Source organism: Podarcis melisellensis, assembly GCF_964234715.1.
Source record: "Podarcis melisellensis genome assembly, chromosome: 13".
Classification (NCBI taxonomy): Eukaryota; Metazoa; Chordata; class Lepidosauria; order Squamata; family Lacertidae; genus Podarcis; species Podarcis melisellensis.
In genome coordinates, this window is record NC_138545.1 from 39,575,684 (window position 1) to 39,603,322 (window position 27,639).

The 27,639-nt window shown below is 45.9% G+C and overlaps 2 protein-coding genes and 1 long non-coding RNA gene across 3 annotated transcripts in view; 2 read left to right on the forward strand and 1 right to left on the reverse strand.

The window, feature by feature from the left end:
- LOC309354443 overlaps window positions 1–27,639 on the forward strand; it is a 609,149-nt gene that overhangs the window by 91,946 nt on the left and 489,564 nt on the right. The window lies entirely within an intron of this gene.
- Window positions 2,254–20,964, forward strand: CNP (2'',3''-cyclic nucleotide 3'' phosphodiesterase). The gene is made up of 4 exons (XM_081884264.1): window positions 2,254–2,405; window positions 13,933–14,599; window positions 18,103–18,245; window positions 19,512–20,964. The coding sequence occupies exons 1-4, from the start codon at window positions 2,403–2,405 to the stop codon at window positions 19,962–19,964; spliced, it is 1,266 nt and encodes a 421-aa protein (XP_081740390.1). The 5' UTR covers window positions 2,254–2,402; the 3' UTR covers window positions 19,965–20,964.
- DNAJC7 (DnaJ heat shock protein family (Hsp40) member C7) overlaps window positions 20,217–27,639 on the reverse strand; it is a 43,606-nt gene continuing 36,183 nt past the window's right edge. Inside the window, exon 14 of the mRNA XM_081884164.1 lies at window positions 20,217–27,086. Within this exon, the coding sequence (XP_081740290.1) occupies window positions 27,049–27,086 (38 nt within the window). The 3' untranslated portion in view covers window positions 20,217–27,048. The remainder of the gene's footprint in view (window positions 27,087–27,639) is intronic.

Genomic DNA, 27,639 nt, shown 5'->3' on the forward strand with positions numbered 1-27,639 from the left:
CAATTCTTGCGGGCATTCAAATGTAGCAACTGGAGGTGGTGGGAATGGAGGTCATAGATTTGTGTGGCTTTTCCTCATCTTGCTCCCCAAATACAAAAAGTTTTCAGAACTCCAGAATGCTTGCACCCTCCTCAAGTAATAACGGTGTAGGCTCTGCAATGGTGTAGACAATGGGCCACATTGTCTATATACACTGGTAGAAAACAGGCAGCACATTAATTAGATCGATATGTTCAAAGCCCATGCTAGCTAGGGCTGATGGGAATTGTAGTCCAAAACATCTGGATGGCACTAGATTTTGTGTGGAGGGTGGGAAGCTGGTCTACTAACCATCCGCTTAGAGAGACATCTCTTCAGACCATCTACCCACCTTTCTGACACAAATTAAACCATGCAATCCAGGGGGAGAAAACACACACACACAGCAAAACTGTGAATTTCTTCCAGGTGCCTGTGGCAAGTGAAGGCACGCTAACATTTCCCTCCCGTCGGTATCCAACTATCCAGGGATAGGAAACGGGTAATTTCTTCATATATTAAAATATACTTAGTATATTAAAGGTGCTGACTTTAAAGCCCTAAACAGCCTTGGCCCAGTATACCTGAAGGAGCATCTCCACCCCCATCGTCCAGCCCGGACACTGAGGTCCAGCTCCGAGGGCCTTCTGGGGTTCCCTCCCTGCAAGAAGCGAGGTTATATGGGGCCAGGCAGAGGGCCTTCTCGGTGGTGGTGCCCGCCCTGTGAAATGCTCTCCCTTCAGATGTCCAGGAAATAAACAACTGTCTCTCTTTTAGAGGAAGTTTAGGGGAGTTTTTAATGTTTGCTGTTTTCTCGTGTTTCTAATATTCTGTTGGGAGCCGCCCAGAGTGGCTGGGGAAACCCAGCCAGATGGACGGGATATAAATAATTAGCCAAAGTCTGGTGGTTGTCGTTTTAAAGAATCAAAGTGCCGCTCAGGCCATTTTAAGAGTTGCAAGATCATAAAACGTATATGAGAAAAGGGCAATTGGTATCACCAGTGAGGTTTGCAACAAAATTGTTATAGTGTATCTTCCTTAAAAAGCAGAGCATCCACCCCCATGTTTCTTTCCCAACCAGCACCATCACGCTTACATTACCGATCTACTAAAAAAAGTGAAATTATCGGTCTACTAAAGCATGCTCGGTCCTTACTAGGCTGCCTTATTTTCTTGGGGCAGCACGAGGAAGCACCCCCTTTAGGACACAACATTTTCATAGGATGCCTCTCTTCCAATTTCTTCACGTTTGGGTGCAATCCTGGCTGGCTCTCCTCTTCCAGAGTTGCCTGGGGCGATTGCATTTCTTCTCACGACCCCTGCTGCAACGAAGAAAGCATATCCCTCCCTCCCAGGGCCGGATTTAGGTTTGAGGAGGCCCTAAGCTACTGAAGGTAATGGTTCCCTTTATATGTCCAGCTGTCCTTTGTCAACAACAAATTGTCGCTTTTTTGTGTTGAATATATGCTATATGGTAATTTCTGGACCTAATAGGTATCTAAAGCCATTGCACATGTTGCCATGCAACCAGTCCATGCAAAATTTAGGCACCCTATACAGTCATACCTCGGGTTACAGATGCTTCAGGTTGCGTTTTTTTCGGGTTGCGGACGAAGTACCGGAATGGGATACTTATGGGTTTCGGCGGCCGCGCATGCGCAGAAGCGTTAAATCACGCTTTGCGCATGTGCAAACACGCCAAATTGCAACCAGGGCTTGTGCAGATGCAGAGCTGCGGGTTGTGAATGTGCATCCTGCACGGATCACGTTCGCAACTCGAGCGTCCACTGTACACTGTATATAGAAAGGAGCAAAGCAGTGATATTTTAGGGAGCAGGCTAGCAGGCGGGGCCCATGACTTACATCACAGGAGCCTACCCAACACAAAACACTGTTGCTGTATGTAGGTTTCATTTTATTTGTTTTTAATCTTATGTTTTGGAGATGTGCATCCAGCTTTTTTCCCCTTTAAATTTTTTGGGGGCCCCCAAGAGAGTGGGGCCCTAAGCTATAGCTTGTTTAGCTAACCTCTACTTCTTCCTTTCGGGTTCCGAAAGTATTTTTTAAGCGGGGTTTCCGCAGGAACCTGCAGCCAAGCGGCCTCTGGGGGGCAGCGCGACCCGCGCTCCGCTTCCGCGCTCTTGCGCCGCGAAACCGCGCCTTCCCTCCTGCCGTGCCAGGCAGGGACTCGGGGGAGGGGGCGTGGCTTGCTCCTCCTCCCCTCACTCCCGCCTCGCCCCCTCCGCCCCCCCCCCGGGTGTATGAAAAGCAGCTGCGCGGGGGCTCCGTCCCTCTAAACGCAGGCGAAGTCCATTAAGCGGTCTTGCACCTTCCCGAGGCGTCGATTCCGCTGCGTCCGGGACCCTCCGCTCGGTGGCGCTGCCATGGTGAGTGGGCTCGTCGTCGTCCTGGGGCGGAATGAAGGGGCTCCTAGGCGGGAAACGAAAGTGTGGGGAAGCGGGCGGAGCAAAGGGGCGAGAGGCGCGCGCGCGTCTCCGGGTCTGCAGCAGGTAAGCGAGCAGCCGGAGGGGAAAATGAGACTTTGTCCCCAGACAAAAGCTTTGAGCCTGCCAGGTGCTCAATAGGTCAAGCGATTCTCCTCCTTACCTGTTGGGTTTCTGCCTGCCCTTGTGCTTGTCAGGGATATAAGGGACCAGTCCTAAGCGTATATAGACAGGTAATAATAATAATAATAATAATAATAATAATAATAATAATAATAATAATAATTTATTTATACCCCATAGGGATAGCCTCCTTCTTTCATTGTCTTGGGCTTGAGGGGGGGGGTGGCTTGTAGAAATTTTTATTTTGGGGGGGGAATATTCTCAAGGTTGTTCCCCAGAGCTGTGGGGGGGGATGCTAAGATGGGTGTGAATTGAGGACCAGTTTTAGACTTTAAATGATAAGAACAATAGTTTTATTATAATAAAAAATTATTATTTATACCCCGCCCATCTGGCTGGGTTTCCGCATGGGCGGCTCCCAACAGAATATCAAAAACACGATAAAACGTCGAACGTTAAAAACTTCCCTAAACAGGGCTGCCTTCAGATGTCTTCTAAAAGTCAGATAGTTGTTTTATTTATACCCCACCCATCTGAACGGGTTGACCCAGCCGCTCTGGGCGGCTTCCAGCACATTTGAAAGCACAATAAGAAGTCAGACATTGAAAAGTTCCTGAAACGGGGCTGCCTTCGGATGTCTTCTAAAAGATGTGTAGTTCTTTATCCCCTTGGCATCTGATGGGAGGTCGTTCACCCTTCTGAATGCTGGTTACCCAGACCACTTCTGTATGGGATGGGCTGGTTTGTATGGGATGGGGTGAGTCCAGGAGGCATATTGTCAGAAATACGTTTTTCAATAAGCCACACTTTTCCTGGCGGTGGCTGATGTGCGGTGACACTCTACAGGAGCAGGGAGCATTTCCCCAAGTGCTTTTGTTTTTTTTTCTGGCATAAGCTACAGCATGAGCCTCATTTTAGGGGGAAAGGAAGGTAGAGGGAGATGGGCCTGGGCAGTGGATGACAGACACCTGTGGAAGTTAACTTCTGGGGGACAGGTCTCTGAGCACAGGAAGAGAGCTCTGCATTTGTCGCTTGGCTTTAAAATTCACCCGTGCAGGGTGCATTTTGCAAGGAGGATAAGGCATCCCTTTTCAGACATATTTATGGCCAGGGTGGGTGCTCTTGTCAGATTTGCAACCATTATGAATGACACAGAGCTGGATACGGAATATACAATTGATTTTGTAAGAGACTTTGTCCGCCTCAAATGCGAGCTACATGGAAATTGGTTTCTCCTGGTGACGGACATATGTTCACTTAAACTCTCTTCAGTTTCACAAAACTCTTCATCGAGCATGGCAGAGAATGCCAACCCAACTTAAGGAAAAGAAAACATCAGTTTGCAAGAGAAAACGTCAGTTTACATGGGTTGTTCCTCCTTGATTTAGTTGGAGTTGTATTCTGTTGCTTCACAGGTGAGGTGTAATTTTACACTACACCTGATGCTTTTTTGGGGGGGTTTCTTAGGGGGAAGTTTACTATTTTTTCAATAAATAAAGTTGGAAATACCCTGTGAGTAGTGGTTGAAATTCTCTAAAATGTGAGGAGGGGTGAGGAGAGCATACTTATTCCCACCAAAGTTTGAGATCCCCTGCAAAGAATGAGATTTTAAACTTTTTTTTCCTCTCTCTTTTTTGCATCAGCACCTAATGTTTATGAGGAAGGTACATGCCCTTCTTGGCATGCCCTTCTTGGCTGCCTAGGCTGTCATTCACTATTTACAAGCATCTCCTCCAAGTTGTTGGTGCAACACCTTGAACCAGCTTTCCACATCCCAGTTGTTCTCCATTCAACAGCAAATGCCATCTTGCATAAGGAATGCTAACTTTTTTGCAGCCTTTCTGAGAAAGCTGTTCATTTGCTTGGCTGGAGGCAGGAGGCAAGAGAGTTCTGCGATACTTCCTTTCCACCTGTAAAACCCTGGGGGAACAGGAAGAAATTTGAGATATTTTTAGAGAAGCAGTCTGCTTGGAAACAAAACTAGGGTGCTTTCCCCCGCCAATGAGCAACTCGTTAAACAAAATTATTTTCAGGGTGGTTTTTTTTTTTTTTGGTGTACAGCTGGAACCAAACTCTTTCGCTGACATAGCCTAGTTTAAAAAACTCTACCCTTCCTTATTTGCTGAGAAACCAATGCATTTTTATATTGTTTCAAAAAAATAAAACAGCAATTTACAGCTAAAGAAATTGAGGGGGGAAGCATTTCATCGATATTTAGGCTTATGATGAAGTTTTGTTTTCCTGTTTTTAACTAAAGCACACAAACAGCTGAGCAACAGGGCAGCTGGAATAGAAAATCTCTCTCTCTCTGCCTCTCTCTCGGCACATGCTCAGAACAGTTTAGTGTTCGTTTAGTGTTCCATGAGGGGTTTTTTTCAAATTTGGGTGCAGGTACCCTGAGAAGTCATGGGGGCTATCAGTGTTCTTAGAAACTCTGGGTTTGCTCTAAAAACCCACCACTTACTGTTTTCATTTAAAAAAAATAAAAATGTTCAGATCTGTTTGTTTAGAATATTATTGCAAAACCTTTCTTTCTCCACTCGATCCCACTTCATTCTGCTTGCATATTTGTGGTCGCTGAACGTGCCACATTATTTTAGGCAAATGCAAGACAGATAAACATTCTGCATTCCAAACTGGCCCCAGAAGAAGAAACAGCCTGCTATGGGTTGTAGCGCTCCAGCGTCCAATTTAGTTTTCCATTTTGGTAAAAGAAAAAGAGTGCCTACTTTTTATCACATTCCTTCTTGATTGGACCCTAACCCTGAACCAAGCGCATCGACCAATCTGATGACAGGTGCACTTTTACTGAATTTAAATGCGGGACAATTTCAGTTTTACAACCCTACAACCTAAATTAAGTATTTACTTCTTAATGTGAGGCTATTTTTAATTACCTGCCCACAGGGAAGCTGATCTGCATTGTTTCCACGATCTGTTCTGAGCATGATTCTTGATTGGAGGAAGGCCAGAGCATGAGTCATGTGAGGATGGGTCATTCTGGTGCATCTCCGTATTAAGGCACTGAATGCTCCTATTGTCTGCAGTGCAGAGATGGGGCAGAATTGTCTGTCCCTCTGTAGAGGCTGATTGGAAGGAGGCAAATCCAGACCAGTGACTCATACAGAGACACATCGGGCAGCTTCTGCTCAAGGCAGACAGTTCCACTGTATCCCTCCATTGGGAATCACTGATCCAATCATACTTGGTGCAGAGGCGAGGCCAGAGTAGCAACTCACACCAGACACACACACACACACACACACACACACACACACAAAACAACACTATCCTGTGTGGAACTGCCAGTTTAGAGGCAGCTGTTACATTGTTTTTAAGAATAAAAACAGCATATGGTGGCACAGATTACTCCAATCCTATAAAATTCAGGGGTCAGCAAATTTTTCAGCAGGGGGCTGGTCTACTGTCCCTCAGACCTTGTGGGGGGCCGGACTATATTTTGAAAAGCAAAAAGGAATGAATTCCTATGCCCTACAAATAACCCAGAGACGCATTTTAAATAAAAGGACACATTGTACTCATGTAAAACATACTGTCCGCAGGCCGGATTTAGAAGGTGATTGGGCCTGATCCGGCCCCCAGGCCTTAGTTTGCCTACCCATGCTGTAAATAAATGGCTTCCCCTCCTATTTGGCAGGGTGAGACTCTCGCCACAGGCGGCAAATCTGAACCCAAGGTGTGTGCCATGCTTGCCATGCCTGCGGTGGTGTGAGTACAGGAGGTGCAAGGGCATGGATCTGTGGTGAGATGGCAGCAGTAGCAGGGGGTGACAGGGCATTGTGCTTTAAGTGGCATAATGCCCCGGGCTGGCCCTGTGGCTTAGGGATGGGTCTTAGGTGCTACCGGTGACAAAATGTGACTATATACAAATATAGGGCGAATGTGGAGAAATGTGCCCAGAGAAGGCCTTGCTGGCAGATTAAGAACCATCAGAACGCTGCGTCCTGATAGTACCCACCCAAGAGGTTTTAAGAAACAAATATGACGTTGCTGAACTTTTAAGAAAAACGTGCAACCTCTATAGCTGAAGGCTGCAAAGTAACTAATGCAAGACTATTTTTTTAAAAAAAACGCATCTGGGAAATTACAGGCCAGCTAGCAAAAAGCGTGACTAAGGATAGAATTGCCAAGTGTATAGAAGAACAAGCCTTACTAAAGCAGAACCAGCATGGCTTTCTATCTAATCTTTCAGATTAATTTGAGAATGCCGTTAACCATATGGATAGGTGTGATCTAGCAGACAATGTGCGTTTTGACTTTCAGAAATATTTCAGTAAAATTCTTCGCCTAGAGGCCAAGGGCCCAGTCCTGGGGGGCACAAAAAATCACCTATCAGGCTATGGAATGTATGACGTATGCTGTTATGGTGAGATCAAACACAGAAGAAACTTCCTGTCCTTCTCACACAATTTTTCCTCTCGGGGAGCACTGCAAGGGACCCTATGTACACCTCTGCCTTCCCCAAAGATTCCAGAGTCAGTGTAGCAGTCATGGAAGAAGAGAAGAGATCCTTTTGTAGATCAGTAACTGGTTAAAGTTTAGGAAGCAGAGAGTAGGGGTACATGGATGGTCCTCTCAAGGGAGGGCTCTAAGAAGTGGGGTCCCCCAATCACTGGTATCGGTATCTGTGCTTCTTACCTTGTTCATAAACAATTTGGACCGATGGGTGAAACATTACATAGCTGAGCTTGCGGATGGCACCAAATCGTTCAGGGTGGTAAGAATAAAAACAAGATTCTGACGAGCCTAAAAAGAGTATCTCCAAACTGGGTGGATAGGTGTTAAAATGGCAGATGTGAGTCAATGTAAGCAAGTGTAAGGTAAAGGGACCCCTGACCATTAGGTCCAGTCGTGGCCGACTCTGAGCTTGCAACGCTCATCTCGCTTTATTGGCCGAGGGAGCCAGCGTACAGCTTCCGGGTCATGTGGCCAGCATGACTAAGCCGCTTCTGGCCAACCAGAGCAGCGCACGGAAACACCATTTACCTTCCCGCCTGGAGCGGTACCTATTTATCTACTTGCACTTTGACGTGCTTTTGAACTGCTAGGTTGGCAGGAGCTGGGACAGAGCAACGGGAGCTTACTCCGCTGCGGGGATTCAAACCGCCGACCTTCTGATCAGCAAGCTCTAGCCTCTGTGGTTTAACACAGAGCAAGTGTAAAGAGGGCAATAAATGGGGCAATAAATCCTGACTTCACATATACATTGACGGGGTCTGAACTGGTGCTCACTGACTCTTCTTGGAGTTGCCACACATTTTTATCGAGCTGTGAAATACTGGGCACTACCTCCATCCAGTTTTGGAGGCTGTTGCCAGGATGTGGAAGTAGGGAGAGAGCTGTTGTGTTCGTGTTCTGCTTTTGGGGGAGCTTTTCATCCTTGAGAAAAGGGTGCTGGATTAGAGGGGAGGTAGGTTCGATTACATGTAAAAAAGGCTTGCTGATGGATCATGTGTGAACAGCAGTCAACCAGTAACCAAAAATGAAAAACACATCACTCAGCAATTGGCAAAAGTGGAAAGCAATCTTGTGACAACTTGCAAGAAGAAACTAGCATCCAACTTTCCATTTGATGTTCGTAGTTTTCACTTGGCACAAAATGAAGAGCTCGAAGCCTTCTTCTCAGTGCACACACAGAAGTGTCTTCGACCATTGCAGCTCCTGGTGCCTTTTTCTGTTGTTACTACATAGTAGTGCATTACTACATAAAGATAAAGGGACTCCTGACCATTAGGTCCAGTCGTGGCCGACTCTGGGGTTGCGGCGCTCATCTCACTTTATTGGCCGGGGGAGCCGGCGTACAGCTTCCAGGTCATGTGGCCAGCATGACTAAGCTGTTTCTAGTGAACCAGAGCATGGAAACGGCGTTTACCTTCCCGCTGGAGCGGTACCTATTTATCTACTTGCACTTTGACGTGCTTTTGAACTGCTAGGTTGGCAGGAGCAGGGACCGAGCAACGGGAGCTCACCCCATCACAGGGATTCGAACCGCCGACCTTCTGATCGGCAAGTCCTAGGCTCTGTGCTGTAACCCACAGCGCCACCCGCGTCCCTTTGCTACATTACTACATAGTCGCTTGCATAAAATGTTTCCAATGGACTTGCATTTAAAAATATAAACAGAAATTCATTACACGATAAAAAAGAAAACCAGTATAAAACTTTAATATTTTTGTACAAAATATCAAGTATACACACACACACACACACACACACACACACACACACACAGACACACAGCCTCCCCTCCCTTATTTTGCTGCAGCTTTTCAACCTCAGTTCACCTTGAATACTGCAAGTAACAGTTTGTACAGTAGACCCTTCAGTGGAATGTGGAAAATGTGTTATGTAGGAGGTATCTCTAGTAGTTACTTATGATCCAGCTGTTTCTTGGAGGGTTTGTAGGAACAGGCTTTAATTAAATTGGACGTCTCTTTGGTAAGTTTTATTCATTGAAATCAGCTACACTTAAATTAGTTGTGTGTCCCATCTATTTTAGTTACATGGACTTCAGTGGGCTTTCCAAGAAGGATCTCTAAGATATGGATCCAGGCCATTGTATATTATTATATGTACACAGAATTGGGTTTGATCGTAGAGAAGGTGCTTAAAAAATTTATACCGTTAAAACGATACAGATTTGTAATGCAGGGACTTATAAGGCAGTGGTTTTGGCTTGTGTGACAGTGCAGGACAATTGCACTGCATTGCATTGCAGTCTTCTTTTTGCATTGCAGGATTGGGAACTTGGATTCCCAACAAATTATGACAATTATCTGCAGTCTGTAATGTAAAGGTTGTGGGGGGCAGGGGGAGCTAGCTAAGCAGCTGAGCCCTCCTTGCTATTTGGTCCCTCCCTTTTTGCTTGTTGGTGTGCGGTACAGGGAAGGAAAGTGAGGAGGGGGCCTGTTTTGTGCAGAATGGGACAAATTGTTCCGCACTGGAAAACCATCCAAGTTCTCCTCTTTAGACTGGCTTGTGTGGTACCATTGTCCTTGCCTCGTCCCCCTCATTTTTAACAGAAGCATTTATTATTTCAGTTTCACTTGCAAAACAATTGGTGCTCACAGAGTATGCCCTCCCACCCACAGTTATTGTTTTGTTTTGTCTTCTGTGTGTTTTTTTAAGCCATTGTTAACCGCTGTTCCCCAGGCAGCTGTTTTTGTCAAAATAGTGCAATAGCTACTCAAACGCCCTTGTCTTGACCAAACACAGGCAGCATCTTCACTGTGACTTGAAACTGGACACTGGAACAGAGACGGGTTTTCTTTCTTTTTTTCCACATTGTAGTACAAGTCTTAGTCGACTTGCGCCACTCGGTCTTGCCTGCTTCTGAGTCAACAAAAGTAGTGAATGGTTTGTCCCTTTGGCTGTTATAACTACTTTGATAGTCATTAAGGCGTCACAGATGCCTTGTTTATCTTCAGTGATCTGGGAGACATGTAGTTATAGAATAGCTGAGCTGGAAGGGACCCTGAGGGTCATCTAGTCCAACCCCCTGCAATGCAGGAATCTCAACTCAAGCATCCATGACAGATGGCCACACAACCTCTGCAAAAAAACCTCCAAGAAAGGAGAGTCCACAGCCTCCTGAGGGAGACTGTTCCACTGCCTGACAGCTGTCTTACTGTACTTCTTGATGTTTACTCAGAATCTCCTTTCTCATAACTTGAATCCTTTGGCTTGATTCTTGCCCTCCAGAGCAGGAGAAGACAAGCGTGCTCCATCTTCCATGTGACGTCCCTTTAGACACGTGAAGATGGCTATCCTGTCTCATCTGTCGCCTCTTTTCCAGGCTAAACATACCAAACTCCCTCAACTGTTCCTCATTAGGCTTGTTTTCCAGATGCTTGATCATCTTGGTCTCCCTCCTCTGTTCCAGCTTGCCAATACAGTGGTACCTCGGGTTACAGATGCTTCAGGTTACAGACTCCGCTAACCCAGAAATAGTACCTCAGGTTAAGAACTTTGCTTCAGGATGAGAACAGAAATTGCGCGGTGGCAGCAGGAGGCCCCATTAGCTAAAGTTGTACCTCAGGTTAAGAACAGTTTCAGGTTAAGAATGGACCTCCAGAACAAATTAAGTTCTTAACCCGAGGTACCACTGTATCCTTTAATTGTGGCACCCAGAACTGGACACAGTATTCCAGGTGTGGTCTGACCGAGGCAGAATAGATCGGTACTATTAATTCCCTTGATTGAGACAATATTTTTCTACTGATGCAGCCTTAGAATAGCATTAGCTTTTCTGCTGTTGCTGCATCACACTGTTTACTCATGTTAAGCTTGTGGTCTCTTAAGGCCCCTAGATCCTTAAATTGTAGCCTCAATCCCCTGATAAAGGCTTCTAAAAGCTTGCTTTGGTGGTTGCGAAACAACTGTGTGTAATGTCTCTGAAATTCAGAAGAACAGGAGTGACTTCCAGGTGTTGCTGTTCCAGCATCACTCCCATCATCCCTGGCCATCAGCCATCTTGGCTGGAACCAGTGAGGACTGGATATCCGACATCTGGGAGCGCCAGGTTGGCTACCCCTTCTTGCTAACAGCAGCACCCAACTTCTAACAGCTTAAGACTCACTCTACCTCTTTCCATCTCTCTTTATCCTGCATCTTCTCTCAAACTCTGCACCCAGCTTGCGGCTCACCACCTTTGTTTTCTGCTTCCGTCACCCATGGCAGAACTGGCCCCGTGGCATTTTTGCTGCCCGAGGCTGAACATCAACCATCACTGCACCCCGACAAGTCATAGCCTATTAGCCAAGTTATTTTAGTACCTGAGCCAGAAAAATCCCACAAGTGCCTCTCCCTGGGAATTCCGAGACAGTAATAACCAATTAAGTAACAACATGTTGCCTGAGGCAGCTGCCTCCCTCTGCCTAATGGTAAGGACTGGCTCTGCCAAGGACTCGGCACACCGGGGAAGCCTGTTTTTTGTTTTTGCTAAAGCCGGCTGCTTCTTCAAATCCTCTTTGAGCCATGATCTTTCTCTCTGGTCAGGCCCACACCTTTTGCTCCTCTGTCCTCTCTCTTCGGATTTTTGCCTGCTCTGCTCATTTAGCTTAGGGACGTGGGTGGCGCTGTGGGTTAAACCACAGAGCCTAGGACTTGCAGATCGGAAGGTCAGCGGTTTGAATCCCCACGATGGGGTGAGCTCCCGTTGCTCGGTCCCTGCTCCTGCCAACCTAGCAGTTCGAAAGCACGTCAAAGTGCAAGTAGATAAATAGGTAGCACTCCGGCGGGAAGGTAAACGGTGCTTCCGTGCACTGCTCAAGTTCGCCAGAAGCAGCTTAGTCATGCTGGCCACATGACCCGGAAGCTATACGCCGGCTCCCTCGGCCAATAAAGCGAGATGAGCGTCACAACCCCAGAGTCGGCCATGACTGGACCTAATGGTCAGGCGTCCCTTTACCTTTACCTTAAGCATCAAAATTCTGCACTGAGAAAACTGAACTTGGCAGGTTACACTCTGCACACACTGAGAAATGTTCTTATTCTGCTTATTGCAGGAAGGGGGTAAAGAGGTCTATGTGTAGGGTAGGACTTTCACTACCATTCCGCCCCGTTTTGAGTTTGGTCATTTCACCAGGCTTTACAGTGAGAAACAGAAGACTGCAGTTTTTTAAAAAATGGCCAATGTTTGCACAGAATCTGCCCAACTCTGCTGGTACTGTGGTCTATCTTCTCAGGGATTCCTGTCCCTTCTTCCAGCCTTTGCACCACCTCAATACATTTGTCACACAGCACCAGTCATAAGATAGGGACGCGGGTGGCGCTGTGGTCTAAACCACAGAGACTAGGGCTTGCCAATCAGAAGGTTAGCGGTTCGAATCCCCGTGATGGGGTGAGCTCCTGTTGCTCTGTCCCTGCTCCTGCCAACCTAGCAGTTCGAAAGCACATCAAAGTGCAAGGAGATAAATAGGTACTGCTCTGGCAGGAAGGTAAACAGTGTTTCCATGCACTGCTCTGGTTTGCTAGAAGCGGCTTAATCATGCTGGCCACATGACCCGGAAGCTGTACGCCGGCTCCCTCAGCCAATAAAGTGAGATGAGCGCCGCAACCCCAGAGTCGGCCATGATTGGACCTAATGGTCAGGGGTCCCTTTACCTTACCATTCATAAGTCATTGCCTTCACACCAAAGTATCTCTTTGGGGAGGAATAAGAGAGAGGTTGTGTGTTAATGGTCACACTTGAGAGAGCCAGCTCTTCTCTCGCTTCCTCTGCTGCCTGTCATAGTCTCACAGGGAACATCTTCACTTCCTCAGCAGCTGCGAGGGCAGCGAGTATTTTGCATCTTCAGTTTCATGTTGTATTTCATTTGTTTTAAGCTTCTGAAGAAGTAAACTTTGAAACGGAATGCCCTCTGCCACAGCTGATGCTTCTGGGTGGCAGAGCCTGAATTGCTTGTGGGCAAGTGTTTACTTGCATGTGTGTATTGATCGAGGGAGGGAGAAAGCGGATTACCTCGTAAGCTGGATGCCCATGGGAAGCCCAGAAGCAGGGCTTTCCCTACCTGTGATCCCAATCCCATACCTTTTCTGACACTGGAGGGGAGAACATAGCCAATGTGCGTGATCGCCACTGAGATCCTCCACAAACTTGTTGAGCCATCCCTTCCTGTTCAGGGATTCCCAGTGGGTCTCCAGCTGTCGTTGGACTACAACTCCCATCATCCCTAGCTAGCAGGACCAGTGGTCGGGGATGATAGGAACTGTAGTCCAAAACCAGCTCATTTCTCCATCTTGCTTGATTGGCTGTTACTGGCAGGAGGCGGGGAAACACTGAACATGCAATGCACCATTTTCATGGTTTGTTAGTAGAGAAGATTTTGGCACACATGCATCCCACCCCCTGCTAAAAGTCACTTAGGCCGCAAGACGATATGGGGCTGATCAAAACTTGGAATTTTTAAAAAAGAACCGTCGAATTTCCTATGCAAGGTGCTCTCTAGAGGAAGATTAGTACATAAATTAGAGGTATTTGTGGCATGAGGTTCTGTAGGCCTCAAGAAACGTTAGTCTTTGAAAGGTGCCACAGGGTGTGTGGTTTCTCCCCCCCCCCTTTTCCCTACAGCAGATTAACAGGGTTGCTGCTTCTGGAATGCACCATGTTCTTAGCTGACATAATAGCATCATTTAAAAGCCATCACTGGGCCATTTGTGCCCATCTGAATAGCCCAGCAGCAGCAGCAACAAAAACAAAAATCCCCTCTCTGGTTCAGACTGAAAACAGTGGCCCTATTATTGAGGGCCCAAAGATGGTATCTCTCTCTGGAATGTTCCGGCTGAACTGCGCACAACTATTCCTTTTCTTTCCCTTCCCTTCCAGAACAAAGGCTTCGGCCGGAAGAGCCACACGTTCCTGCCCAAGATATTTAGGAAAATGTCTTCCCAGCCCAAGGAGCGCCCCGAGAGCTTGCAGTTCCCTTTCCTGGACGACAACGACACCATTGCCACCATCCGGGAGTCGAAGACGTTGTTCATTCTGCGTGGCCTGCCCGGCAGCGGGAAGTCCACTTTGGCACAGGCCATCCACGACAAGTACAAAGATGCTTGCAAGGTCATCTCCGCTGACAACTACAAAATCCAGCCTTCTGTCAGGAGCGCCATTCCCGACGACTACAGCAAGGTCGACGAGGACCTAAGCGACTACTGCAAGCGTGACATCAGCGTGCTGGTGGTAGACGACACCCACCATGAGAGGGAGCGCCTGGATCAGATCCTCGACATCGCCGACACCTTCCGCTACCAGGTCATCATCGTGGAGCCCAAGACGACGTGGAAAATGGATTGCTTGCAGCTTAAGGATAAGAACCAGTGGAAACTCTCGGCGGACGAGCTGAAGAAGCTGAAGCCCAGTTTGGAAAAGGATTTCCTTCCCTTGTATTATGGGTGGTTTTTGAGCAAAAGGAGCTCGGAGAACTTGCGGAAGACCGGGCAGGCATTTTTGGACGAGCTTGCCAGTATCAAAGTCTTCAGAAAGGAGGCTAAACACTGTGGGTCCCCCCAAAACATGTTTGGTTTTTGTGTCAGATTTGCCTTCTACTAACTAACCCACGAGACCTGGCTTTCTACTAGTTGAGCATAAGATAAGCAATTTCTATCTAGCTCCCATGTTGTTTCCTTTGGGGTTAATTGATGGTACCCTATACCTGTTCAGCAAACTCTCTCTTTTTTAAGATATCCAAGTTTCCAGTTGTCCTGTTGACGAGAAAGCTCATTACCCATTTGTGCCGCACCCTGTTGAATCCAATAATTACTGAATCATTTGGGGAAACAAAAGGCACTGTGCATAATCAAAACTCTGTTAATTCTGAGTGCATATTGTTAAGGGAGACACTGGTGCAGAACCCACAAGTTCACCCTTCGAGAATGTTCTGTGTGCTGCAGGTTTGGAAAACTTTGCAGTCTTCTTGAAGTTGCTAGAGCTCAACTCCCACCATCCCCTAGCCCTTGGCCATGCTGACTGCGGCTGATGGGAGTTGTAGTCCAACAATATCTGTAGGAGCAAACATTCCTCACTCTTGCTGTGAACGAAGGGGATCTGTTCTAACATCTAAAGTGTTTAGATGTTATGGGGCCACTGCCTAATCCTGCCCATGTTCCCTGAGCTCCTGCCTCCAAACGCGCACCCATGTTACCTGGCTCTGGAAACCAATGAGACCAGCCCCTCTTCCCCCATCCTACACCAGCAGCAGCCACCCAATGGCTGCAGGGACCTCCGGCCCATCTTCGTTAAAGATGCTGCCAAGAAATCAGCCCCCATTGAGGAGTAGCAGGGGATCTCCTTCCCACCTCTCCTTCGCTTCAGCAGTTCTGTTTTGAGGCGTCTCAGTGTTCTCCAACGTTTGGTTTCGGGAGGCTGTGCAGAAAGCTGCTCACGTTCACTCCTGGATCAAATCTATAGGCAGGCTGTGGGTGTTACGAGCCAGAAACAAGCTTTAGGTTGCACTATGGAATATCAAGTCCCAATTATCTTCTTTTTTTTGCAGTGTATATCCCAAAATAAGTTAGTTCTGCCACCGCACTGTGCTAGAATGAATCCTCTAGCATCCTCCCTCTACCTCTGTGCCAGAGTAGTGGAAAATTCATGGCACAAGCTGGGACCAAGGAGAGCTGCCACTGTCACCACCACCAGCTGTAGAAGTGCCATGCTAGGCACCTGCATGGTCATAGACTCCTAGAATTGTAGAGTTGGAAGGGTCCCCACGGGTTATCATGTCTTAAGCCCCTGCAAAGCAGGAATCTCAACTGAAGCATCCCTGACACATGGCCACCCAACCTTTGCTTAAAAACCTCCAATGGAAGAGAGTCCACCACAAAAGTCTACAAAAGAACCAGAGTGCCCGTCACAAGGACTATGCAGCTCATCCACACTGCCTTCCCTGTGCAAGGCTTGTGACACTCTGGTGCTTGCCAATATAAAGGCAGGGCCAACCTAGTAGCAAAGTAGGATCCTACAAACAGGATTGGGTGGGGTCTCCTGGCTTGGAAGAACTTGGCTTTCTAGCTTGATGGCAGAAGCAGAAGCCCTGTCCAAATCCTGACATGTCTGAACCCTTGGCTACATAACACCCCACGCCACTGTGGACCAAGAGCAGGTGAATTGCGCAACCTGTGCCTGTAGGTTAGGTAACTTTCCCCATGTGCATAGCTTGTGCATGATGCGTGGCTTCTGCTACTCACATGAAGGGCAGAGCAGCTCTTCAGCACCACCTGAGTTTGGACCACTGACAAATCCATGTGCTCTCCCAGCAAATCTTTTGTGGTTTTGGGCAGCCATTGCCCCATTTGCTTTCAAAACATGGAGTCTCTCAGGTGGGGTAGGGAGGCAGCCCCTTTGGACCACAGAAGCACACACAAAATGGATGGGTTGGGGCTCTTTAGTGAGTCTTACTTCCTTTTCTTTAATGAAAGCCAACATTTAATGGATGTTAAATGCTATGTTTTTCCCCCTGTGCGCGCATGGGATGTTTCATCATATGTGCCACACAGCCCTACCCAAACAGGAATATTTCCCATCCATTAGCCACCCTCCATTTCCAGGAACAGGGCACCTTTAAACGTGCCACAACTGGCAGTTCATCTTAAAGATGTTCTCTAGTTACTGGCATCAAATTGCCCCTAATGAAGCCAACCCAGCTTGGTGGAAGTTTACCACCACATTCCTAAGCTAAACTGCAGCAGCACTTGCAGTTAGAAAGTTAGCATCCACATCTCGGTTAAGTCTTATGAATGTAGTTTCTGCATTCTATGCCGTGACCTTGCCCTACTAACACATTCAGCCTGCTTTCCATTTGGATCCCTAAGAAATGATAAAATGATTTGGACAATGCTACTTAAGGAGATAACCTACATTGGCAAGGCTAGCAAGCGCTTCACGTGACACCAATTCCTTGGCTAACAGGCTGCATCCCTTGTTCTCCTCCCCTGTTGTAACACCTCTGGAATTACAAACTTTGCAATACAACATAGCCAGCTATCAGGTGTCTTCACCCCTAGAAATGGCAGCCCATCAAGCTTGATCAGGGGTGAACCGTTGACCTTCCAGATGTTCTCAGGCTCCTACTCCTATGAGCCCCAGCCAGCATGGCCCATGATCAGGGATGATGGGGAATTGAAAGTCTGATATTATCTGGGGGTGGTGAGTGGGGAGCGCAACTTCCCACCACCTCTTCTAAACATTATCCAGGGGGCAGATGGTGTAAGCTGCTGCTTTTGTCAACAGCCACATTGCTCCCGTGAATGTGCATTTCTGGCCAAAAATGCTCATCCATGCTGAACTGGCTGAAGTTGACCCCTTCCATAGTTGTGTCCCCACTGCATATTAATTCTTGATTGCATTGCCAAGACGTAGCAAGGGCTTAAACACTTTAGGCACCTGGCCTCCAAGCAGTGATTAAAAACTGTGAGAAATTTAACATAACTAGGCAGCTGCAGTTTTCTTTTTAAAAAAATTAAATTTATATTAAATTTTACAAAAATCTGTACATTGCATGTGTATAGTCTTAATCAAATGCCAGTATCTCTCCCTTTGCTAAAAATTAGCAAAGGGAGAGCCAGATCTTGTTTTTGTCAGCAGGTGTTTAATGCCCACTCTTTTCCAGCTTTAAACTAACCCTGCACATTGTCCTAAGTAAAAGAATAATAATACCGTATTGGCCTGAATATAAGCCTCATTTTTCTCTCTCCAAATTTTGATGCTGAAAAGTTAAAAGTACGGCTTAAATTTGTGACCTTACGAAAAATGGCTTTTATGATATCGCTGCTGAAACAGACATACGGTAAAACAGAATGGGTGTGAGTGTCTGTGGAATTTTAAGGGAGTGGCTTATATTCGCGTATTGTCTTTTCCCCCATTGAATTTTCAAGGTGTGGCTTATTTCCGGGTGCAGCTTATATTTGGGCCAATACGGTAATAATTGGGGTAGGAAAAGCAAGTGGGAAGAAACAACTAAATCAGTTTGCGAGACTCATTATTTTCCTCCTTCATTTGCAGTTGGACAACCCAGTGAAGACCCCAAAGCAAAAATTGACTTGACCGGCTACTTTGTGAAAAGGCCTCCGGGGGTCTTGCACTGTACCACGAAATTCACCGACTACGGGAAGGCTCCTGGATCAGATGACTACGCACAGCAGGAGGTGACGACTTTGCTTTCTCTGACCAGGAAAAAGGGGTGGTTCTTGTAGGAGCTTTCCGTATGTTCTTGCGTTGGAAACTGCAACTTCTTCACCCTCCTCTGTCTTTTGAGATGGGAGCGGACCATTTCCAAGGGAATCCATATGTATCCTTGCAGTTGCACCCAGCGCCTTGAGTGCAGAATTACTTTTGCACTCCGGGGCTTTCCCCTTCCTTTCCCCTCCCTGCATGCCCTCAAAATCTGCTCTGGAAGGTCCGCCAAACTTCTAGAGCAGATTTTGAGAGTGCCTGGGGGGGCTGCAGGGGAGAGGAAGTTATGTTGTGCTAGTGGAAGAGTCGGGCTGAATATGTCCCTGGGTGCCCAGCAGAGGTTTTTAGAATTCAATTAAGAAAGCAAACAGCTCAGCAAAGAGTATGCAAACTCAGTTCAAGTCCCTACAAATGACATGTTACATAAATCAAGTCAATCTTGCATATAGTCCCTTTCAAAACTTGCCTTGAGATTTTGCACAAATTCTGGTTTGGGTTTTGTTTTTTTTTAAGCCAATAAGAGATTCCAGTGAAGTCCCTAAAATGAAATGTGACTTGTATGTTGTAAGCAGACATAACTGGAAACTAGAACAAATAGTTTACAGACTCTGCACAGTTACCCCTTCCTTCCCCCCCTCCCAACTTGGGGAGAAGTACCTGAATAGGATTACATATAGCTCCACAATCACATCTCCCAGATTTATTTATTTATTTATTTTAAAATATATTTATGCTTCAAGTGATCATTCCTTATTCTTCCTTCCTTTGATTTTATAGTGCTTGTTGTTTTGTTGTTAACTGCTCTGCAAATACCTGAATGGAAGGGCAGGATATACATTTGCAAAAATTTATTTTGAAACCTTGTCAGACTGGCAAATGGCTACTTGCAACCAGACAGTGAAGCTTTTGTAAATTAGATGCCACTAGCTTTATGTCCCACTTTATCTTAGGCTGCAATCCTGTGGTTTCTCGGATGGTGTTCGTGTGTGTGTGATAGCTTTTTGTGTTCATGGAAGTCCAGCTAGTTTCTGTTTTTACACTGTAGGTTAGTAGCTTTTGTGGAGTTCTTTGCAAGGCTGTTTTCAGTCGACAACAGCAAAAGCCTCCATGGATTTTAACAAGCAAATCCAGTCATTTAAACACAACCAATAACTGATGAAGCAAGACGATCTTAAAACAAGTCTTTGAGTGCACTGGCAGCCCTAACAGAAATCCTTTCTCCCCTCCACCCCACTCAGGCTGTTAAATCATCTTATGGAAAAGCCTTCTTCCTGACCATCTCTGCTCTCTTCATCACACCGAGAACAGCTGGTGCCCGCGTGGAACTGAGCGACCAGCAGATGCTTCTGTGGCCTGGCGACGTGGACGTGCTTCAGCCAGCCGCCAGCCTCCCGAAAGGCAGTCGGGCACACATCACCCTGGGCTGTGCCAGCGGCGTAGAAGCTGTCCAAACCGGCATTGACCTCCTCGAGTTTGTTAAGCTGGAAAAGGCAGGGAACAAAGGCGAGGAAATCGGGGAAATAGGGGGCGGGAGACTTTTGTCCTACGGGAATGGCCTGTGGATGCTCCAGCTTTCTAAAAAGATTGAGGTGAGGTGTGTCTTTTCTGGGTACTATGGAAAGGGGAAACTGGTGCCAACTCAAGGGGGGAGTAAGCGGGGCTCCCCTTTTAACGCCTGCATCATCATCTAAGGGCCCTTCTTCTACTGCAGCCTTTATCCATCGGCAGCAATGTGCAGCCTTTTTATAAACAACTCCCCAAGCCACACACATCCAAGTATCGTCCTCCAACTAAAGCCAACTCTTATTAAATTCTAGCTTAGCTGGTCTCTTCAGAGAAATTTCTTCTCGTTCAGGGAAAAATACCACTAGAGGCCGGTAATGGAAAATTAGCGCCTTTGTTATATGTGTGAATTAAGATTAATGCAACTTGATTTGTGGTCGTTTTTAAAAAAAACAAACATTTTTTTTTGTTTTGTTTTAAAGGTAGAGAAACATCCTTTAAGCATGGCCACTGCTTGTAAATCCACTAGACCTTGTGCTGTTAGGGCTCTCGCAGAACGAAGTGGTAGAATGGGTTATATCACGTCAGACTGCAAATGTTTATGTGTGAGAAGTTAATTTTTTCCCCTCGACGGTCTCTGCAAGTAGAAAGCCAGCAGAGCAAGGAAAAGGTGAGGTGAGAACCATGCTGGTTTGTTATTTGCAGGGGACATATTTACAGAGGGGTATATTCAAATTAATAATTATTTAATAAAAATATTTGCTGGGTTGCCCCAGCCACTCTGGGTAGCTGATGTGATTCATCTGTAGTGTGAAGTGGTACAATCCATTCTCACTCCCCCACGTTCTGCTGAGTAGGTAGGCCCAATCTGCCTGGTTTGGGATCTCACACTGCTCCCCCATAATTCTGTGAAGTGCAGATTGAAAGGAATAAAGGAAAAGTTCCATGCAACGGCCTTGGATTTGCTGGATTCAGATCTCAGCTTAGTTACAGTGGTTTAATGGCATCTCTCTTCAGTCACTTCATTTCCGAAAGGGTTTCAAAAGCTAGAACTGGATCAGCAGTTAATCTGCTGCAAGGACCAACAGGGTTCTTGTGAAGTCAAGAGCGTCCATAAATCCTAACATGAAGTGTATTTAATCAAGGACTTATATGGCAGTTTGTGTACAGCAAATGACCCCCCCCCCCCATTTTAAGTTGGTCAAGACAGTGGTGGAACCTGTGCCTTTCCGCTAGCATGTGAACACAGACAAGTGCTATATAGATATTTATATGGCAGAGTCTTGTGCATATTTACTCAGCCGTCCCATTGAGTTTAATGTGATTTATTCCAGGGAAGTTTGACTGGCACCTTCATTATATACCATTAGATGCTAGGCAAAAATGTTCCTTTTTAACCAGGCCTTTGGTTGACCTGATAGACACCCCATACCCATTTAAAATGTGGCTCTTTCTTTTGGGGGGGGGTGCTATTGGGTTATTTTGATTTTATATATTGTAATCTTTTCAGCGAACCGCCCCGAGACCTCCAGGTATAGGGCGGTATATTCAATAAATAAAAATACAAATAATAAAATTATTCTCAGATAAGTATGTAGAGCCTCAGCCAGCATGACCAATGGCCAGTGGTGATATGAATTGGAATTCAACAACACAACGGCCACAGGTTCCCCATCTTTCTTCTCTGGATACATCAGATTCTGAATAAATAAAGGTACTGTTTAGTTTTTATATCTGCCTTTTATGCAGACTAGTATGCCGGTCTACAGACGTATGAGACAAGTGCAGCGTATTTTTTTTAAAACTCGGCTGGATCATGGTTAGACTCTTGACAGTGGCCTATTTTAGATATAAAATAAATAAAACTCCCAGCCACTCTTATTGCAAGATTTTTTTTTTAATTTTGTGAATAGAACTGCTGCTCACTTACTGAATATTTCAGTTTCCTATTAAATATCCTCCTCTCGCCTTGCAACTTTGACATGTCCTGTTGAGCGCGTTGTTTACCTGACTGCATTCCAGCAGTAGTTATGTACGACATTTGAGCATGCTGTTTTTCATCAAGTACAGTGGTACCTCGGTTTAAGAACAGTCCTGTTGATGAACGATTCGGTTTATGAACTTCACAAAACCGAAAGTAGTGTCCTGGTTTGCGAACCTTTACCTCGGTCTAAGAACGGAATCTGAACAGAGGAAGGGCACTGGCGGCGAGAGGCCTCATTAGGGAAAGCGCGCCTCGGTTTAAGAATGGTTTCGGTTTAAGAACGGACTTTCGGAATGGATTAATTTCGTAAACTGAGGTACCACTGTCCATGCAGAAATCTGTAGTGTGTGCTTTTACTTTCTGTTTGAAGTTGTACAAAGCACAGGATCTAAAATACCTCCCATTCCAGAGTTGGCTTATTTATGCTATTAGAAGATCAGGGTTTCCCCCCATCCCTCAGTGCTTATTCTTGTATAACCTCACTGAATAATGACCCTCACTTGGGGCAAAAAAGAGGGAAGGGCAGCTCTGAGCTAAACCATGGGAACAGCTTGGAAGTAAAACACACCTACTGCTTTGTTCATGTGAATGCTCCCAAGAGTAATATGAGCAAGTGCCTGGCATAGGATTGAACTTGAAACAGAAGGTTTAAACTTGCTCTAAACCAGACCTAGGCAAACTCAGCCCGCCAGATTTTTCGGGACTACAACTCCCATCATCCCTAGCTAACAGGACCAGCGGTCAGGGATGATGGGAATTATAGTCCAAAAGCAGCTGGAGACCCAACGTTGGGAAACACTGATTTAAAGCAAGATGGTATTTTTGGTTTGTACATCGAAGTCTAATTCACTTGAATGTTTAGTTACACAAGGTGGGGGGGAATTGGTTATGCTAACTGTCGCTCAGGAAACATCCATCACATCATCATAACTTGTATTTGTGCATAATACCTGTGCCAGATTAAGATTTCACATACTGGTTATCTAATGGTCAAGTTTCTGTTAATATGTCTGTCTTGAATACAGTCAAATCAAAGTAGTACATCTTTGTGGTTCTGACTGGTGTAACTTTTTATTTATTTAAAAAAATACCTTTTAACTCTGATCCAGGGCCAAATAAGAGCTTAAGACTCATAGCAACTGTAAAATATACTTAAATAAATCTGTTATTAATATACAGAAATGTTTGCTGAGTTTATACTTAAAAGAAAGCTGCTTGCTCAAGCCATCACTAGGTGAACTTTGAGGTTACACAGATAGAAGCCGAGGGCATCGTCATTGGGGACCCAAACGGGCAATTACTTGCTACCAGAGATTTTCTCTTGGAAATGAGCCACAAGAGGGGCCAAACTCCCCAACAGACTTTCTCTTGCAGTTTGTGGGTCTCTCGGAGAGTGCTTTTCATGTGATATTCACGTGCCAGGGTATCTCGGGGGGGGGGGGGAGAGAATAAGAATTGGTGCTTGGTGAGATTTGGGTTTTGCTCTATTCTAATTTTATTTGTATGCCAACTTTCCCAAAGCACCTGAGTATATACTCCCCTTCTGCAAATGATCTGAAGACCAGGTCAAGGCCTCTCCCGAAGAATCATCATTTTTTTCCCCCTCTCCCACCCTCAGTGCCAGCAAAGGGGAAACTAGCTGCACACCGTATAACTTAAAATTTGGCCACCAAAAATTTCTTGGGATGGGCTCTACGGTTGCTACTCATTCAATCCAGCTTCGTACCACCACATTCACATGAAACCTCAGCAGTGTCCAATCTATTCAAGGAGGCAAAAGTCACCAGTGAGATCTGGATTGTTTATTTTTTATTTTGTACATCATATACAGTTTATAATAAAGTTAATATCAATTGCATACGGTTTTTGCTTCAGTCTGGTTTGAAATTTTCTGCATATAAACACATTATGAATCCTGCCTAACGAAACAGTCACCAGTTTTTGTTCTCCGCTAATAATCTTCATTTTGGAAAGGTGAAAGAGTTCAAGTGGGACAGTGTGTTACTTAATCCAAGTGTGAAGCCATCCCCAGGAGAGAGGGGGGAGTGGGGTGTCGCTCTAGAAGAGATCATGCAACAAACTTTTTAACGGGGGGAAGGCTAGACCCTCACACTTGAGGCAAAACAGAGTATGTTGAATATTTATAGCTAAATGGCCTCAGCTCCAAATGGCTTCAACACTGGTTTTACCTGTCCTTCTCTCAGGCGGAAGTTCCAAAAAGGATGCAGTGCATGCAAGGAAATATAAGGCAGTGCACAGAAATAAAAAGAGTGTGTGTCTTTTGGGGTGGGGTGGGGAAACAGAATTAGAAACGTCGAGGCAAAATGGCGAGCTTTCCTAGAAAACTTCGCCCTTGAGCGCAGTGGCTCACAAGCAAGGTGGGAGCTGCCCCAGGTCTCTCTACTTGGAAAAGGTCCCCTGGTTTTTCCTCTCACCCCACCTTCCCACTGAGGCTTAAGTGCACGATACAAAACAAAGCCAGCGCAGCAGGGAGAAAAGCTCAAGCCTGCCTCCGAGCCAGTTCTCTACTTCCAGGGAGTTGTTCACTTAAGAGAGCATTCAGAAATGCAATTCCCACCTGCAACCAGCCTGGTCTACCGCTATCAGGTCGCACACAGATACAGATGGCGAGGCAGAGCCTACGGGGGCCATCGGCAACAAAACAGTCTGGTAGCTCTTAAACGCAATGCGAATAAATTCAAAAATAAACTTAAGAATGAGATGCAAAAGTTTAAAATGCCACGTTGGGTGCGGAGGATTTTTAGAAGCAGATCCTACAGTTCCTGCTTGCTACTTTTAACAGATAATCAAAAACCTATGAGGCCTCCTTAGTGGAATGGAAGCAGACCTTCAGGTAGTCAGAAACACACAATAAAAAGGCAAAACAAAAACCCTGCAGTAGTTGGTTTGAAATTGGCACTCACCAGCATCACAATCCAAGTCAGGTCCCAGAAACGTCTGCCTATTGTTAGCTTTTAGATCGCAAAAGGATTCAAAATGCCTGGAGACATGAAGGAAGTGACTTCCCACGAAAGCTTTAAGAAGATGTCCATCTGCAGCTCACCGAAAAAATATCAACGTCCATGGAAGCCTCATTTTCTGGACAAAGGGATCTCAATCAGCCAATAATCTAAGGTGGGGAGGGGAATACTCCAGAGGATGCTTCAGTCCTCCTTTTCCCAGGTGTCCAGTAGCATCAGGCTACTGAGGGTCAACACCCTGCTTGTATAATTTGCTTCAGCGCAAGACAATTATGAAGAGCGATTTTGTGGCTTCGTATCCTTTCCTGCCAATTTTTGAACACAACTGTCCTATTTTTTTGTGATTAACATTCCAAGTATACGCAAGTCAAAACACCCACTTGATTCGACTCCGGGATGTGTATAACTCTGCCAATGAAATACATGCCCATCAATGAAAACTACATCATGCAGGCCTAAACCAGAGAGACGGCGTTCCCAAGACCATGTGTTAACACGAAAAGATCCTCATGTAACCCGAGACACCTAGATCCCGCTCCCCAGTTCTGGTGCTGACTTCCTTGCTGTCTCCTCCCTTCAGCCTAGCTAGCAATATGTGCTTCCTGCTATCAACTGCACCTCTGCCAAGAGAGATTCTCCTCCCAGGTACTTCAGTAGGAGGCTGGGGTTGGGAACCAGGGATCAAGGTAAAACCTACTGTTAAGCCTTCATCTGCCAGGAGGTGACCCGCTTCAAAAGTAGCAAGCAACTCGCAAGGCCTGAGGACACCTCTTAAGATGGACCAGTAAATTAAAGTATCACTGATCAAAAACGGGTCACAAGTTTGGAGTAGGGCAGGGAAGGGACAAACACTTACTTAAGATGGCTTGCCACTGCGAAGGAAAGGAATGAGCCAACTGCTGCAAACAAGGAGGTATTATGAACGCAGTTACTTGGTGTGGCCAATATTCACAGTAATTACCACCAGGTTTTTTTAAGCCAGCCAACAATTCCAGGGTGGCTGGTTGTTACTATTTCAACTGCAAATTATCATCTTGTGAAACAGCCCATCGGGTAGGTTCACAGCTCAGCTCTGAGCAAAATCTGAGGTTCCACGAGTACAAAGATGTATGCAGAATATTTTGAACTCAGCTCTCGGCACAAAAGATTTGTGCTTGGAGATGACAAGCACCTTTACAGCATGCTACAAGGGCTGCCCAGCAGGAACTCCGCAGTCCTCTTTACCCCAGAAGCCCCACATACCCCAAAAATGCTTACTGATTTTTGTCCTCTTCAAGGCTGTACATATTGTCGGTCAATTCTGAAAAATCATTTCCGAGGGGGGGGGGGAATGGGTTTTGAAGATCCCATACATTGGTTAAGGAACAGGTTCCGACGCTTAGGGTGGATTTGCACGTGGCGTGTATGAACCGTGACCCTTGACATCGAGTGATTTGCATGTGCGAAATGGCCACTGCAGATCCAAAACCACACACACACACATGCACACATACAGAGATCTTTCATGACACCTGACATTCAGCATATGCTTTCAATGCAGTCAGGTTTACAGCTGTGCTACAGGGGTCGTCACCAAACGACAAACAACTACATGGTAAATCAGCCCTTACCATTTCCTTGAAGTACTCAAGAAATTGGAAACGAAGAAGCTCCCCTCCCCTCCCCCCAAAATTAAACAGACTCTTTGGAGGTATAACAGCAGGTGCTGAAAAGTGAGGGTGGGGGCATCTCCCTATTCCAAAGATGAATATCACTGATAGTAGTGGCATGAACTTCCCTATTTGCCTGTGTTCCGTAAGTGTGTGAATACCTTTGTTTATATGGTCTGGTGTGGCTACAGCCAGGATGATGGAACCAAAGCATGAAAACCCCTCATCATTAGGTTCTTCTTACTTACATAAATATGAAGGCATGTTATGTCCTTAAGAAAAGTCTCAGGCCTGTCTCAGAAGGTGAGGCATTCCACCAGTTCAATCCCAGCAGCTTTGGGTGTCTGAAATTACTTATCATGGAGGAATCATTTTTTTATTATTATTTCTCTCTCTCTCATTTTTTTAATAAAGTTAACAATAAAACAAACAACAAAAAAGTATATTCCTTCACTGCCCCTCCCCCTTCTCTCTTCAAGCGCTGGTTTTCTCGTTAACACTCTAAAGCACACACAAAAAAACTGAGGTCTCCAACAGAGAAAACGCCACGGCCCTAAGAAACGTCGAGATGTGATGAAGGGAGAACATAACTCAAGGTTAAAAGAAGCAGGTCTGGCAAAGTAGGTGTGTCTCGGTAGAGATGGGACTCTTCTGCAGCTTAGCCAAACTGGAAAAAGAAATTCCCTGGTCCAGAAGCTAAAAGACACAGAGACACGGATTTAGAATTGGCATCCCTCTGGGCACAATTCTGCTTCCTCCCCACTAGAAGCTGAGTGGCAGCACAACTCTGGATACTCAAGAGCTTAGAAGGATGGGCACCACTGTCTACTGACAAAACAAATAGACTCTTAGGTTCATACAGACTGTCAGTCCTTTGCAGGGGGGATTTAAGTGTGTACTGGACTTTAGGTTTGCACATTTAAATTGGACTTTAGGCTTGCACATTTAAAGCGGGTTAAAGCACTCTGGTGCCCTCTTAACTCTCCCCCTTGCCCCGACTTTCTGCAGTTTGAAAAGTGAGGGGAAATGCACTGGGGCGAACTAATGATTAATGGGAAGACATGTAAACACCTCAAATCAAAACGAATGCTCAACAGACATAGCCTAATCACTGCATAAACTTTGTGCCAGCAATTACTAAGAATGCTTCACAAGCATTTAAGGAGCCCTTAAAAGGTTAGGGCAACAAGATAAATGATGGGCTGAATAAAAGGGAAGGAGCCACAGCTGAACTCCAGCCCACATGCCT